General features: G+C 47.8%; 1 protein-coding gene across 1 annotated transcript in view; it reads right to left on the minus strand.

Moving 5' to 3' along the window:
* Positions 1–10,944, minus strand: part of LOC119876957 (cortactin-binding protein 2-like) — a 77,093-nt gene extending 66,149 nt beyond the window's left edge. The window contains exons 1-2 of the mRNA XM_038556353.1: positions 10,921–10,944; positions 313–420 (exon numbers count right to left, since the gene is read on the minus strand). Of these exons, the coding sequence (XP_038412281.1) occupies positions 313–375 (63 nt within the window). The 5' untranslated portion in view covers positions 376–420; positions 10,921–10,944. The remainder of the gene's footprint in view (positions 1–312; positions 421–10,920) is intronic.
* Between the last annotated feature and the right edge of the window lie 3,644 nt (positions 10,945–14,588).

Here is a 14,588-nt window from a genome sequence, read left to right on the forward strand (position 1 = left end):
GCACATATGATACCAAACTTCCAATTTTCTAAAAACTTATAACCAAATAACCACATGAAACAAAACAGCTTAAGTCTCAAGTTTCTCATGCTATACACTTTAGTCTCAATCCCCATCATTAGACTGACCATCTGACTTCAGTGTTTGGGGTTTATAAAGATTATGGGTTGGCATTTGGGGTGAGGGGTACATTTTAATCAGATGTAACATCTTAAATATACACGGTTCAAAAATTAAGAAAAGCAGCTTTGCCATTGGCCCCGAAGAAAGAAAATGATACAGCAACGGGGCTTGGCCCCAGAAGCTTCTTACCCGCAGGGCCTCGATGACCAGGTCTCTGGCCTCCAGCTCCCCTTCCATCACGCTGAGGAGCATCCGGAGCTCTGATTTACTGAGGGTGTCCACATCAAACTCTTTTTTCTGTAACACAAATATTGAAGAAGCAATCACAAAGCTCTTCATAAGACAATACACACATCTTCAGGTATGCAATGGATCATTTTTATCTCAGTGGCTCAGCAAATCCCAGCAGCGCAGGGGCCCTATTCAGCAGCAGACAATCTATGCCCAGACCTTCTAGGAGGGGGTAGAAACCAGAAGGCCTAAATCCCAAATCTCTTCACTAAGGAGATCTATTTTCTCCAGCCTGCCTGCCCACCTGGATTCAGAATCTGTTCAAATTGGAGCAGAAATTTTAAAGTCTCTGGAGTTTCTATCAAAACAGGCCTAGTGTAAGTTCAGGAAAAGTTGCAGGGGTAGCAAAGAAAGCACGAGAATGTATTCCTAGAAGGGCCCCAACCAACATAGAGGCTCCTGGGAGGTTATTATAAATTCCAGGACATCCAATAATAACAGGTCATGTTTATAGAAGGCTCTGCAGCAGAGGTAACCAGCTGGCAGCCTTCAGCCAAATCTGGCCTACAGATGTGTGTAACTTGGGCAACAAAGTGTTTTGTTTTTTCACTCAGCCAGCATTTAAAAAAACAAAATTTTGTAAACCCTGAAGATGTCACCAAAAAATCCAGATCTCTGGTTTCTCTTCAAAATTCAGGTGACCAGTTAGCCCCGGATTCACATTCCCACAGAGTAATAATCTGCAGAAGCAGGTAGGGGCAGTCCCTTTAGAAGGAGCATGCTCTTCACTTGGCTGCCCTGCCCTCCCCACCACACACACACACACACACACACACACACACACACAGGCATGTGTACTTTCAAGAGGTCTGGCCCCCCACTCGCATTTAGTCAACTGGGTCCGTGCTCAGGCGAGTCTGGAACCTGCCATGTGGTGATCAAACGCTTGCTTGGGCAATGCCTCTGTAGCTCCTTCCCGTTCCAAAGGGAGGCCAAGTAGAGCAAGCGAGACTTCCAGAGACTCAATTACACCTCGAGGTATTAGCACCGTGGCCCAGGGATCGCAATCCTCATCCATCACTCTTCCAGCCCTGCTGTCTCCTCTCCACTCCTGCTCTGGTAACTGCTTCCAGTTTCACCTCTTCAAATCCCAGATATACCACGGATGCCCAAAACTATTGTCTCCAACTTTGCCCCCTTCTTTCCTGACAAGCTTTATGAGCAGGTCTTTTGGCAGCCAAATTAGAGAAGATCAACTAGAGCCCTCACAGCTCAGCTTGGGGTGAATCCACAGCCCGGGCTCCCTTTACACGCACCATCCAGAGAGCCCTTCTGGGCAGAGACTCCTTGGATAAACCCACTCCCATCGGAGGGAGAGGGACACGTTCACCCCCAAATGCCTCAGAACGCCCAACCCTCAGAAGCCATTCCTCGGGCCATTCTGGAACATCATTTCACATTTGCATGGCACCCAAGGGTTTCCAAAGTATTCTCAAAGAACCAAATCTTATATGTAAGGTATTATCGCCCATCTTCGGTTAAGAGAGCTGCAACCCAGAGAAGTTGGATGACACAGCCACGTCGTTCCACCAGGAAACGACAAAACGACAACCAAGTGCTATGACTTGTCTGCACACTTTACAAGCACAGGGACTGCATTCTAGAGATGGAAAATGGTGCCATTCTATCAATCAGCCAATAAGAACTCGTTTAGCACCCAGATACCTGACTGTATATTATCCTCGTGATGACACGTAAGCAAACACTGGCAAACCCATAAATGATTCCAGGGCCTTTCAAACAGGCATAACCAGAACTGGCTATTTCTCAGTTTCAAAGAAACCTTCTAGGAGGAGATAACAGCACAAAGGGGAAAGAGACCAGAGCTGGCAGGTTCTCCACAGATTTTAAAAGGGCCCTCCTCTTAAAATTGTTGCATTTTCCACACACATTAGAGCAGTTATTTGGAAAGGCAGGGGCTCAGGATGGAGAAAGAGAAAAGAAAAACCTACAGCCAAACCTAAAGGATGGGTCATTTCTAGGATGCCCTTGCTCAGAAAGTTAAGAGATCTTCCCTGTTGGGGCGCCCACGTGGCTCAGCTGGTTGAGTGCGAGCTCTTGGTTTCAGTTCAGGTCATGATCTCAGGGTCATGAGACTGAGCCCAACGTTGGGCTGCACGCTCAGTGTGGAGTCTGCTTGAGGATTCTCTCCCTCTGCCCCTCCCCCCCGGAATAAATAAATAAATCTTTAAGAAAAAAAAAAAGAGATTCCTTGTGAATTGCAAAATCTAATATACTAGGGCTCAAATTCTGCTCCCACTACATAATGCTGTCACACAGGGTCTTATGACCCCAATCGTTCTCAAAGGTGGGCGGGCAGAAGCACCATGGGGAGACCTTGTTAACAGACTGGGGGAGGCGAGGGGGCACCTCTGGGGTTCCTGATACAAGTTTGGGGTGGAGCCTTGAATCTGCCTTTGTAAAGAGCTCCTGTTGCTGCTGCTGGTCCAGGATTACCCTGGGAGAGGCATTTCCTGGATCTTATCTGATCTGAACCTAATGTTTCACCCGCAAAGTTCTTACACATGAAGGAAGTAAGTGCTAAATAAAAGTGGTGATTGTTGTTATTTGCACGAGAGCACCCAGGTGTTTTATGTAGGGAGGAGTGAGCTATTGGCTATAAGCCTATTTCTTTGAAAATCTACCAGCCTCAGTCCAATAAAAACTCAGTTTATTGACAATGATGAAAGACAGACTCTTTTATCCTGCTTCTTCCCACTGAGATGGGAGAGTAAGCTGCAATTCTTATGTGCTTTGGAGGGTAATGTTTTATTAATGCTGCTGCTGGTTGTTCTAAAGATTTTAATTAATTGTATATTATATTGTCCTTGTTTCCCCGAAGCTTCATAAGCAAGGCACTCTATTTTAAATACTAATAAATTATGAAAGACATTGCCAAGATTCTGATTCATATTAGAGTCAAGAGTGCTTGCTCTGGTTCCATCATCATCAACATTACATGTGAACTGCAACCAACACTTCTGTTTTTTAATATACCGCCATCAATAAAAAGGGAAATTCATTAAAATAAAAAAGTTATAAAGGTTCTTGCTAAACCACTGATTAGGTCACACAGAAAGGTAAAAAAAAAAAAAAAAAAAAAAAATGTTTCCCATAACAGTGTATTAAGTGATGCACTATTCTATTTATTTTTATTTATTTTTTATTTTTAAGGATTTTATTTATTTATTTATTAATGAGAGACAGAGAGAGAGAGAGACTGAGACACAGGCAGAGGGAGAAGCAGGCTCCATGCAGGGAGCCTAACGTGGGACTTGATCCCAGGTCTCCAGATCACACCCTGGACTGAAGGCAGGCGCTAAACCGCTGAGCCACCCAGGGATCCCCCAACACTATTTTAAATATAGGGTTTGCCTGCCTGCCGCTCCTTCCCCTAGGCTTCTCATCCCTGGGTCCTCACTAAAAACACTACCACTTCCTGGCCTTCAAGAATAAGATAATTATAATACTAGTTTCAAATTGTCATTCTGCAATGCTTGATGTTTCTGTCCACTATCCTGGCAAACAGTAAGTATATGAAACCATGCTAAATATCATTTATTTTACAAATAAATTTGAAGTGCTTTAGTATTGAAAATATAAAAAAGCCCAAATGCAAAAATCCCAATAAAAAAGTATCTTTGTTTTGGGGATCCCTGGGTGGCTCAGCGGTTTAGCATCTGCCTTCAGTCCAGGGCGTGATCCTAAAGTCCTGGGATCAAGTCCCACGTCGGGCTCCCAGCAGGGAACCTGCTTCTCCCTCTGCCTGTGTCTCTGCCTCTCTCTATCTCTCATGAATAAGTAAAATCTTTTTTAAAAAAAAAAAAGTATGTTTCATATGAAGTGGTATTTATCTGACTTGGCAGATGTATAGTACAGAGGTACTCAGGTATAGAAACATTATTAATGTTTTTCCTCTAAGAACAAAATAATGGTTCTAAATTTCTTAATTTTTAAACCATGTTGAGGTATGACTGACATACAAAATACCATACAGGTTTAATATATACAACTTGATGCATGTGCAGATATAGGAAACCATCACCAGAATCCATGCCATGAATAAATCCATCACTTCCAAGTTTCCTCCTACCCGTTTTTTTTTTTTTGGGGGGGGGGGGGAGGGCATAAATCTTAGATTTTAAATGGCAAACTAACTTGATAACCTAATTTTGAAAAAAAGAAGATAGGATAGATGCAAACGCCACCACTCCCATAAAAATTAGGATCTCCGACAGGACATCCATGGAAACGTGACACGTCCACACCCCCAACAATGACAACAAAATCACAGCAGACATGTTCACGCCCTAAGCTTTATTATTACTGTCCTTGTTTTCTTAAATAAAGAAAAATCCAGATCTCATTTTTAAGTGACAGCAAGGCAGTCAAAAAAGAAGGGGGAGGGGGAGCTACATTTCAACTCTACAAGCCACACCCCTGCCTGTCATGTTTGATGTTTGCCAGGAAAAGTACTCCAGGAAAAGTGCTTAACACCTAGTTTTAAAAATCTGACACAGGCAGCTTAACCTAATCCAGAGTCTGGTCATCAAATGGAGAGAGAGAGCTCGAGCCTTCTTTGGGATATAAACGCATATACAAAGGAGGAGACACAACCCCAAACTCTTAGTGTTCAACACAGCAGTCTTCAACAAGCTCTAAATTACTTGGGGTTGCGGGTGGGGGTGGGGGTGGGGAGGGTATTCTTCCAGATTTTCTTATACAGGCTCAGAGAGAGAGGGAGGGAGAAGATGAAATAGAACCTGGCTGAGTTCAGTCTTCTTCAATTGCCAGAACTCAATGTGCGTAGGCCAATACCAGTTCCCTCCACCACCACTCCACACCCTCACCTGGGGCGGGGGGGGGGGATCTAAAAATATTGGGGTTTATGTAGGGAATTTCAACAGTCATAGCCAAATAGGGCCAGAAGATCCTCACCGTATCCTTTAAGAATTTAAGGAGTCAGAGCATTGGTGGCTGCCAGAAAGCATTTAAGAGAGCCTACGGCCCACAGTGGCAGGAGCACCTCTCAGATCTTTGCCCGAACTTATGGTAAAAGATCTAGTGACCAAACAGAGAGCCAGATTCGTTCTCTGGCACTTCCCGCAGACCCCGAGAACGTGTCCTCTGGTTTCAAGTCTCGTGGGCTACCCCGCGTGGGATCAATGAGTTTCCCACACGGCAAAGAGGCGAGGTGAGAAAAGCCAATGGGCTAGGAGGACATTATTTCATCTGTTCGGGCCTTCAGGTGTCTCGGCGGTAAAATAAGAATGTTGTCCTAGGTGATCTCTAAGATCTCCCCCAGCTCCAAATGTCCGGATTTCACGGGCTGTCGGGGTTCCTAGGTTACTGCGCTGAGGAAATTTAGGTCCTTTTATGAACCCTTTGAAAAATAGTTGAGATAAATTGGTTTTTGCCTCTTTGCTCTGAAGTTACAGACCTGTGTTTTCTTTCCAGTCTAACAGTGCGTGCTAATAATTAATAAGATGCATTCAGAACTTCCTACGTGAGCGAAATGTATGGCTTGGGGATGAATAAGAGGCGGTGAAGAAGGGGGAAGGCAATGAAATTCACCTTAAAATTTCAAGGAGAAAATAAAAATCTGAAGACTGTATCATCAGCATGGAAAAAAAATCCACCTTTCCAGGTACACAGAATATTTACAATATTAACAGATGAATTCTGTGGATTTTCATGAAGAAAAGCATATTTTCATGCTCTAAAATGATTTCAAATCTCTCACATTAACTCCTGCTTTGAGATTATTCCCCCCCATTTCCTCGACTGGGAGGAAAGAGAGTTACTGACAGGGTCTGCATACCTTCGATTTTATTCTTCCTAATGCTTTCTCCTCTAATCCGTGGGAATCCTATCTTTCTAGCTATCCTATCCTAGCTCAAATCCCACTCTCAGAGGTCTTGATGGACTCCAGAAATCTCTCCTCGTCTACGCTCAGCCCTACAGACTGCTCTACTGCTTCGTTCAGCAATTAATCACATCCCGCCTCGTGTATTTCTATATTGTCCACCCACACTAGAAATGTGAGGCCAGAGTATTGCATCCTCATGTGATTTTTTACGTAACACGCATGCCCACCCACTTTTGGTATAAAATGCCTATTTCGTGCAGTCGGAACACAAAAAGCATATAAATCATGTAAAGGACACATCTGGGGCGCCTGGGTGGCTTAGTCTGTTAAGTGTCTGCTTTGGGCTGAGGTCATCATCTCCAGGTCCTGGGATAGAGCCCCACGTTGCAGGCGGGGTGGGGAGCAGCGGTGTTCCTGCTCAGTGATGAGTCTGCTTGTCCCTCTCCCTCCGCCCCTTCTCCCCACTCATGCCCACTCTATATTAGTAAATAAAAAAATTAGCGTGTGTGTGTGTGTGTGTGTGTGTGTGTGTATATATATCCCTGTCTTACTAAGACACAAGGTTGTGGCCCACTCTAAGGCCAACCAAGTAACTGGTCAATCATCTTCCATCTTCATTCATCATTCGTTGTTTCAAAAATCAATTAGAGTAATCTAATCTAGGGCCACTTGGTGTGGGGCTTTGAAGGACCATACTGAGAACGGGGGTCACCTCTTCATGGCTTCGCACCTCAAATCAACCCCACCGCCTGAGGGCTTTCATGCAAGACAAGCAACCTAAGATACGGAAGGGAGATAGAGCTCACAAGTAAACAGAATGCCGGGAAGGAAACCTGGTATGGAGAGAACTAATTTTGAGTATAAGCAAACCGGAATGAAAAGCAGAGAAGTAGCTGGGGCAGGGATGACAAGCTCTGATAATTAAGCGCGGCTACATCCCTTCTTCTCCTTTCAGAGCTCCTGTCTGCATGACCTCTTTGGGAAAAGAAAAAGACCACATCTCAGGACAAAACAAATGCCTATTTCCATTCTAATCCAGCTTTCCCCATGTTCCAACAGCCCTACATGGGACAGCTCCACATGCAAACTCGCATCCAGATCCAATAATTGCCCTTTAAGAAGCTTATCATGCACTGAAGAATGTCAGCGTGACAATCTGTAGGTGGCGAATGGCAGCATGCTGATTTTCAAATGAAGAAGCTGAGACAGAGAGTGCCAGGTGATATTCTTACAGTTACAGAGCCCTTCTGTGGAAGCACTCAGGTCTTTGGAATCATCTTTTTGCCTTTTCAATGAAATATAAACGTGTCAGAAGCCAATCATTTGCGAACAAGCATGCAGAGTGATGTTAACTTGGTTATACTGCATTTACTATAACAACCTTGTAACTCCATCCTTTATCTGCTTGGCTATTTACTAACAATTTATCTCAAGAGCAGTTTTTTTCCCCTTAAAAAAAAAAAATCAAGATTTCTATGGGCATGGCATCATACTGTGTGCAGCATTAATAACATGATCTCATTATTTTTGTACAAGGTATTTATAAAAGAGTAACACATTTTTAAAAATCCTTTGACTTCAATGTCATCATCATCTTTCTTGTACCTGTTCTCCATTTTTTAACCTAATGTCTAAAAGACAAGTTTCCTTTTCCATGTTATTTATACAAGTCTTTCAAAGGAGCCCCAGTAGAGAAGAATACAACTGAGCGCATTGAGATCATCTTTTCTAAAGCAACACTCAGATATGCTTAGGTGGCAAAGTTTATGGGGGCAGAAGGGAGACAAACTGCTCTCTTTTCCTAGGCACGTTTAAAGTTGAATTCTAGCCCCCAGATTGCTGGGCATTTGCAGATTATTCCGAAGCCTTGTCTGTCTTCCTGCCCAATCTTTCCTTTTACTCCCTTTTCCTGTTTCCAAGCTTCCTTCCATTTCTGCCTTGACCTCCCCTCAATCATCCCCTCCCTTCATACCTCAGTGGGTGACCTGACCTTGACTCTATTAGAGGAACAATTCAGGATGGAAAGGATGCAGTTACCGTTCCACCAACACATTCCCAGCCTCAGTCATTATTCTGAAGACAGATCATCTACAGGGAAAACTAACAGTGTTAGAAATTATTACTAATATTTTGTTAAAACCTGTGAATCTGAAAGGTCACTGAGAAAAGCAGCTTGGAAAAAGACAACATACAAATAAAAACAAGAACCCAGAAAATCAGAAAAATCAGGGTTATCTTCCAGAAACAAGAAAAAACTCTATAACATCTATAATGTTGATTACTATAAATCATAAGCCACTAATTTCATTACAATCTAGTAACACACAAAGTAAATTTCCCAATCAGCCAAACAACATTAAGTATTATGATACAGCTTCTTGCTGAGTGTTTTCTTCATTCGATATATGTGAAACACCTACCATGTATTTGCCAGGCACAGGGCTTAACCTTCGCTTTCTTTTAGAGACAAAACCCACACTGCGTTTCTTGAAGGAGGCTGCCTCTTCCAGCTACAGCCCTGCCGTCCATGAGATCAGCAGCAGATATTTGTAAACGGCTGAATAAGTGCTCAGACTGTGAAACATTTTCTCACCTCATAAAGTTACATGAAACACAAGAGGACAGAACCAACTGGCAATCTAGCCTAGGCATGGATTCAATCACTGAGAAGACAAATGCCTTTCTCTACCCAAAATTGCTCCTATGAGAAATGGAATAGCAACATACCAACAATAATAAAGTCAAAAAAAAAAAAAAAACAGGCAAGAAGTATACATTTAGGAAGAAAAAAAGAGTGAAAAGCATCATGTTGAAAAGCATCAGTTATATTCTAATCGTGGGGGAATATTTCAGTCTATTTCCTCAATTTCTAACCTATTTTTCTAACGTACACAGTTGAGATTGAAGCTGAAACCTCTATGCTTATCTTGGAAAGCCACTCACATGTGCCCCAGGCCACCTTTCAAGAAACCCGAAGTACCAGCCACGTCGTACACAGCTTCCTGCAGTCTCCACTGCAGGTCCTCGTTCCATCTCTAGGCCCAACTCAGATGCCATCTGTCTGTGGAATGTTTCCAGGTCCTTCCACTAGGGATCCCCTCCATGATTCTTCCTCCCCAGATTCCTAATACAAAGTATTTGTGCCTTTCATGGCACCATCATGTCTGGTTAGATTCCTTGGTATTTATGTTTCTACAGCTGGAAAGCAATGTGTTACTTCTTATGGCAGCAACGATGTTACTCGAAACACCATCATCTATGGTAAGTGGGGGATAATGTGTTAAATCTAAATTATTCCCTACTTAATTCTGCTGTGAAACTTTCAGTATTCTGTAGCTGCGATATAACTATGGTTTTTGTTTATATTTTCAAGAAAGCTTAGCACAATTGGCCAAGAAAGTGCTTTTCTTTACATTTACATTCAGTACTGTCACCTGGAAACAAAAATTTCCAAGGTACCAGCTGCTAATTTGTTTAATATTCCTTTTGTGCGCTTGATGAAAGCACTGTCCAAATTTCTCTAGTATTATCACCATGACAACAAAAATTTTATGTCTACTTTTTTGCATATTAGTTGCTCCAGAAAAGTCCAGAATGACAAGAATGTCCGTCAGCTTGCCAACCACGGCTCTTAAAGGGATCTCCATTTTCCTCTCACTCTTAAATTCTTTGGTGACAATAAAAAAGCAGGAAGATTTCTGTTTTCCATACTGCCTTATCCATTAGGAGTTATTTTCAGAGTAGAAATAGTAATATAGCCTATAAAAGTCATCACATTTGGCTAAGGCACTGAAAATAACCCAGGTCTCCTCAGCATGGTTCACAGCGAAGACTATTAATATGATCCTATTGAATAATGTAGCTGTTACCCAGCTTTACACTTGGGATGCTTTCAGGATTTAAACAGCTAAGAACAAGGATCACAAACTAAATTTAAAACACTCCACTGAAAATCACATTAAGCTGAAAACTATAAATTAAACTTGTCTCTAAGCAACAATCTAAATAGTCAAAACTTAGTGAAAACACTCACTTTCAAAAATAGCCTACTGCTTTGGAGTCTCCATTGGCTCGCGACTGCCAAATGTACATATAAAAGTGCCTAAGATGTAAACTAATTCGAAAGGAAATAAATCTCTAAAAGCCCCCCCCAAAAAAATTTTTTTTCACTAAAAATGAAAAAAACTAAGTCCTCAGTTGCCATGAATCCAAAAATGCATAAAAATGTCTTTGATTTTTAATCATTAGATAAGCACCAGTTATGAGGACAACTATTCTCCAACTTGGCTTCAATTTTAAGATCAGTCTATAAATCACGGAAAGTGATATGGGTGGGAGGACCCTCTGTTAAGTGAAAAGTAAAATGGCCCAGGTTACTGCATAATAAGCCATCATCAGAATTTTACTAAAAATTCATTTCTTAAAAAAAAAAAAAAAAAAAAAAAGGGGATTAGACCAAGCATCCTATTGCATCCTCCAAGGATTCTACAGAACAGAAATAAAAAGTGTCACTGTCACATCCCCCCCCCCCCCCCTTGGCCATGATCGTCACCCAGGGCAATTGGTAAAATCCCCGCCTCTCCGCAGCGAAAAGTCAGACTCCTGAAGGTTTTCAGCAGCGGGAAGCGAGCACTGACCTTGTTAACAAAAACCTGCCTGGAGTCCAGGGCTCTGACGGTGGAGCCGCCAACGAGCTCGGCCGCCGCGCTGGGCGGGTCGGGTCGGGTCGGGCCCACCCCGCGGGCAGGTGCTCGGCGGTCGGCGGCCGGCCGCTGGGGGCGCCGCTCAGACCCGTCCCGGCGCGGGGACCAGCCCCCCCAGGTCGCCCCCGCAGCCCCCAGGTCGCCCCCCGCAGCCCCCAGGTCGCACCCCGCAGCCCCAGGTCGCACCTCGAAGCCACCTTGCAGCCCCCAGGTCGTCCCCTGCAGCCCCCAGGTCGCCCCCGCAGCCCCCAGGTCGCCCCCAGGTCGCCCTCTGCAGCTCCCAGGTCGCCCCCCGCAGCCCCCAGGTCGCCCCCCGCAGCCACCTTGCAGCCCCCAGGTCGCCCCCTGCAGTCCCCAGGTCGCCCCCAGGTCGCCTCCAGGTCGCCCCCTGCAGCTCCCAGGTTGTCCCCCGTAGCCCCTAGGCAGCACCCCGCAGCCCCCAGGTCGCCCCCCGCAGCCACTTTGCAGCCCCCAGGTCGCCCCCCGCAGCCCCGGGGAGGAAGGCGCCGCTCGCTCCCACCCCCCAGAGGTCTGCGGCGTCTACACAGCCGGTTCCGCGGGGTATGTCACCGAAGGGAGCCGGATTCCTCTGAACCCTGCAGCTCACGTTTTCCGTGCAAAGAACGAAAAGTCGATTTTTCCCGAAAGTTTCCGATGAAGACTTGCAAGTTTTGCAAGCGGCACCCGGCAGCCCCGCTCCCCGGGGCGCTGGCCGGTCGCGCCCCCTCCCCTCCCCTCCCCTCCCCTCCCCGGCTGCGGGCTCCCCCGGGGTCCGCCTCCCGCTGGAAGCTGCGCGCCCCGACGCGGGGGAAGAGCGGCCCCGCGGGTCCCGGCCCCCCCCGGCCCCCCGCGCCCCCGCCGCCCCCGGACTCCGGCGCAGGCCTCCCCGCCGTGCGGCTCGGGCTCGGGCTCGGGGTCGGGGTCGGGGTCGGGCGGGCTCGGCTCGGGGCGCACACAATGGCCCACCTGCCCGGGCCGCACGGATGCCCCGAGGCGGCGTCACCCCGCGGCCGCCCACCCTGCGCCGCCGGCACCGCCCGACCCGCCGCAGGGCGCCCCCGGCCCCCGCCCGCCCCCCCGCCCGCGCCCCCGCCCGCGCCCCCGCCCGCGCCCCGCGTACCGCCGCCTCCGCCGCGCCGCCCGCCGCGTCCTCCGGGCCGCGGGACACGCCGGGCTCGCAGCTCGCGCCGGCCGTCGCCATCTTCCCCTGCGCGTCCGCGGCCGAGCTCGCGGCGGCTCCGGGCCCGGCCTCCCCGCGGCGGCGCTCAGCTCCCGGCGTCCGCCCGCAGCTCCGGGCACGCGGCCGCCGCCGCCGCCGCCGCCGCCGCCGCGCGCCCCCGCCCCGCCCCGCCCCGCCCCGGACGAGCCCGCCCCGCAGGCCGCGCCCCGCCCCGCCCCTCCGGGCCCCTCCCGCGCCCCGCACCCCCGCTCGGGGCTGCCTGCGAGCCGCGGCCCGGGGAGGGAGGTGCGGGCAACGGGCGCGCGCGGGCGGGCGGGCGGGCGGGGGGAGCGCGGCCCCGGACCCCCCCAACCCCCCGCGGAGCCGGCGCGGAGCACCCGACCGCGCGGATGCCGGGGCGCCCTGTGCGCTCGGGAGGGCCTTCTCGGCCGCGCCCCCCCCGCCCCGCCCCACCCCGCGGGGCCGCACCCTCCACCCCACCCCTGGGCACCCCACGGGGCCGCCCCCCCCGCCCCGCCCCGCCCCCGGGCACCCCACGGGGCCGCCCCCTCCGCCCCACCCCACCCCACCCCACCCCACGGGGCCGCCCCCCCCGCCCCGCCCCTGGGCACCCCACGAGGCATCCTCTTCTTCCTTCTTGGAGCTGCTGTTTGCTGTCGTGGGGGGGGTGCGAGGCCCCCCCGGGGCGCGGCCCCCTGGTGCGGATGTGCGCTCCGCTCTGGCCCAGCCTTGCCCTGCGTCCTGCTCCGAAAACCACCAACCCCCCAGCAGAACGCGTCCTGCCTCCCTGCATCCCGCGCACCCTCCCCGCTTGGCCTTTTCCTTTTCACACAACCTCTTTTGCAGGAAAGGTGGAGCGGGGCCCCTTGTTTGTTTTGTTTTCTGACCCCAAGTCTGGGGTGGGTCTTGAAGGGCTAACCCAAAAATGTCAAGTGTCATTCTTGTAAAAGGAAGCTTTCTACTTTTAAGAGAATTTAAGAGACCCCCGTGAGGTGGGGACAACACACACGCATAATTTTTTTTTCCTAAAAATTGATTTTAGGAGAATGACGGGCCTCAGAAGATATACCATGAGATGAACTAGGCCCAAACTCTTAATTTTCTCTTCCCACATCTGATTCCGTTCCTACCCTTTCCTGCCAATTCCCAGGATGTGAAAATCTATCACCTTATCAAGACCATATGGTACAGGCCTTCCCAAATCACCAGAGCCCAAAAATGTGTCGAAAGCACAAAATCAAAGGGAGGCATTCAAGCTGTGTCTCAAAAAAAGTAAATTCAAACCACAACCCGATCCTGGACTTAAAATTCTGCAAGATGAATAACTGGAATGTTCAGTCCAAGGGTTAACAGATCAAAGCTCACTTTTTGAAAAAATGGCAAACTCCTAACGAAAGGTTTTGGCACTTTAATTGCTTCACTTTCCAAAGTAGATCTAAATATGATAGAAACCAGGGTAGAGAAAATCTTTCCTGCAAAGGACCCAAAAGGGGTGGATCAATAAATTGTTCTTTCCCCCCATGGGGTCTACATCAGGCAAGAAGTTTCACCTGGAACCCTGGGGTTAAGGGTCACAGGCTTAGAAATCGCCTCCAGGTTATCCTGTAAGCAGAGGTGATCATTTATTTACTGTCTTGGACTTTATTCTGGCAGCTGCTCCCTCTCTGAGCCCTCCGATTTCCATCTCTGTTCATTAGATCACTTTCTTTTATCAAATATTCTCTCTGATATTGCTCGATATTAGAATAAGTAGACTATGCAATGAAAAGCTTTTGACAGTAAAACTTCAGTGCTGAACTGATGGTAAAAACGCAAGCTTCGAGCCCAAAACCTCCCTTGTTCTTTTCAAAATTCATTTTCACACATCAAAAGGCAATGAATTTTCTTGACACTGATACTTGTACTGATGTTCAATTACTACCAGAGAAATTAACCGGCTCCCTTCCCCGGGGGTGGGGGGGGGGGAAGAATAAAATAATAAACCTCACCTAGGTGTTAAGAACTAAGGATATAACATGACAGTATCTCTGAGAAGCAACCCCCATGTATTGTATACATGCAGTTTAATGTTTCAAAAATCATCATTGCAAAGAAAGAGCTGCTATGAGTCTAAATGTAATTAAAGCAGAGTTGTGATTCAAACCCTGAGTGATTTGTTCCCTCTTACCACTCCCCCTTTTGCGGGGAGGGGGCGGGAATAAAAAATAAACAGTTGGAAAAAGTCACAGAACAGCACATTTTCTAAGAGCCAAAATCCAAGACCTAGGAAGGAAAATAAAAAGCATTTTGTCCCTACCTGCCACTGCCTACTGCCAAGAATTAATAGAACAGGCCCCCTTGCCGCCCAGCAGTAGCACCCTAGGAGTTAACCCTCTCACCCGTGGCCTGAGAATTCTCTCCTGAGAATTAACCTCTCTTGAGA

Source organism: Canis lupus, chromosome 14 (assembly GCF_011100685.1).
Source record: "Canis lupus familiaris isolate Mischka breed German Shepherd chromosome 14, alternate assembly UU_Cfam_GSD_1.0, whole genome shotgun sequence".
NCBI lineage: Eukaryota > Metazoa > Chordata > Mammalia > Carnivora > Canidae > Canis > Canis lupus.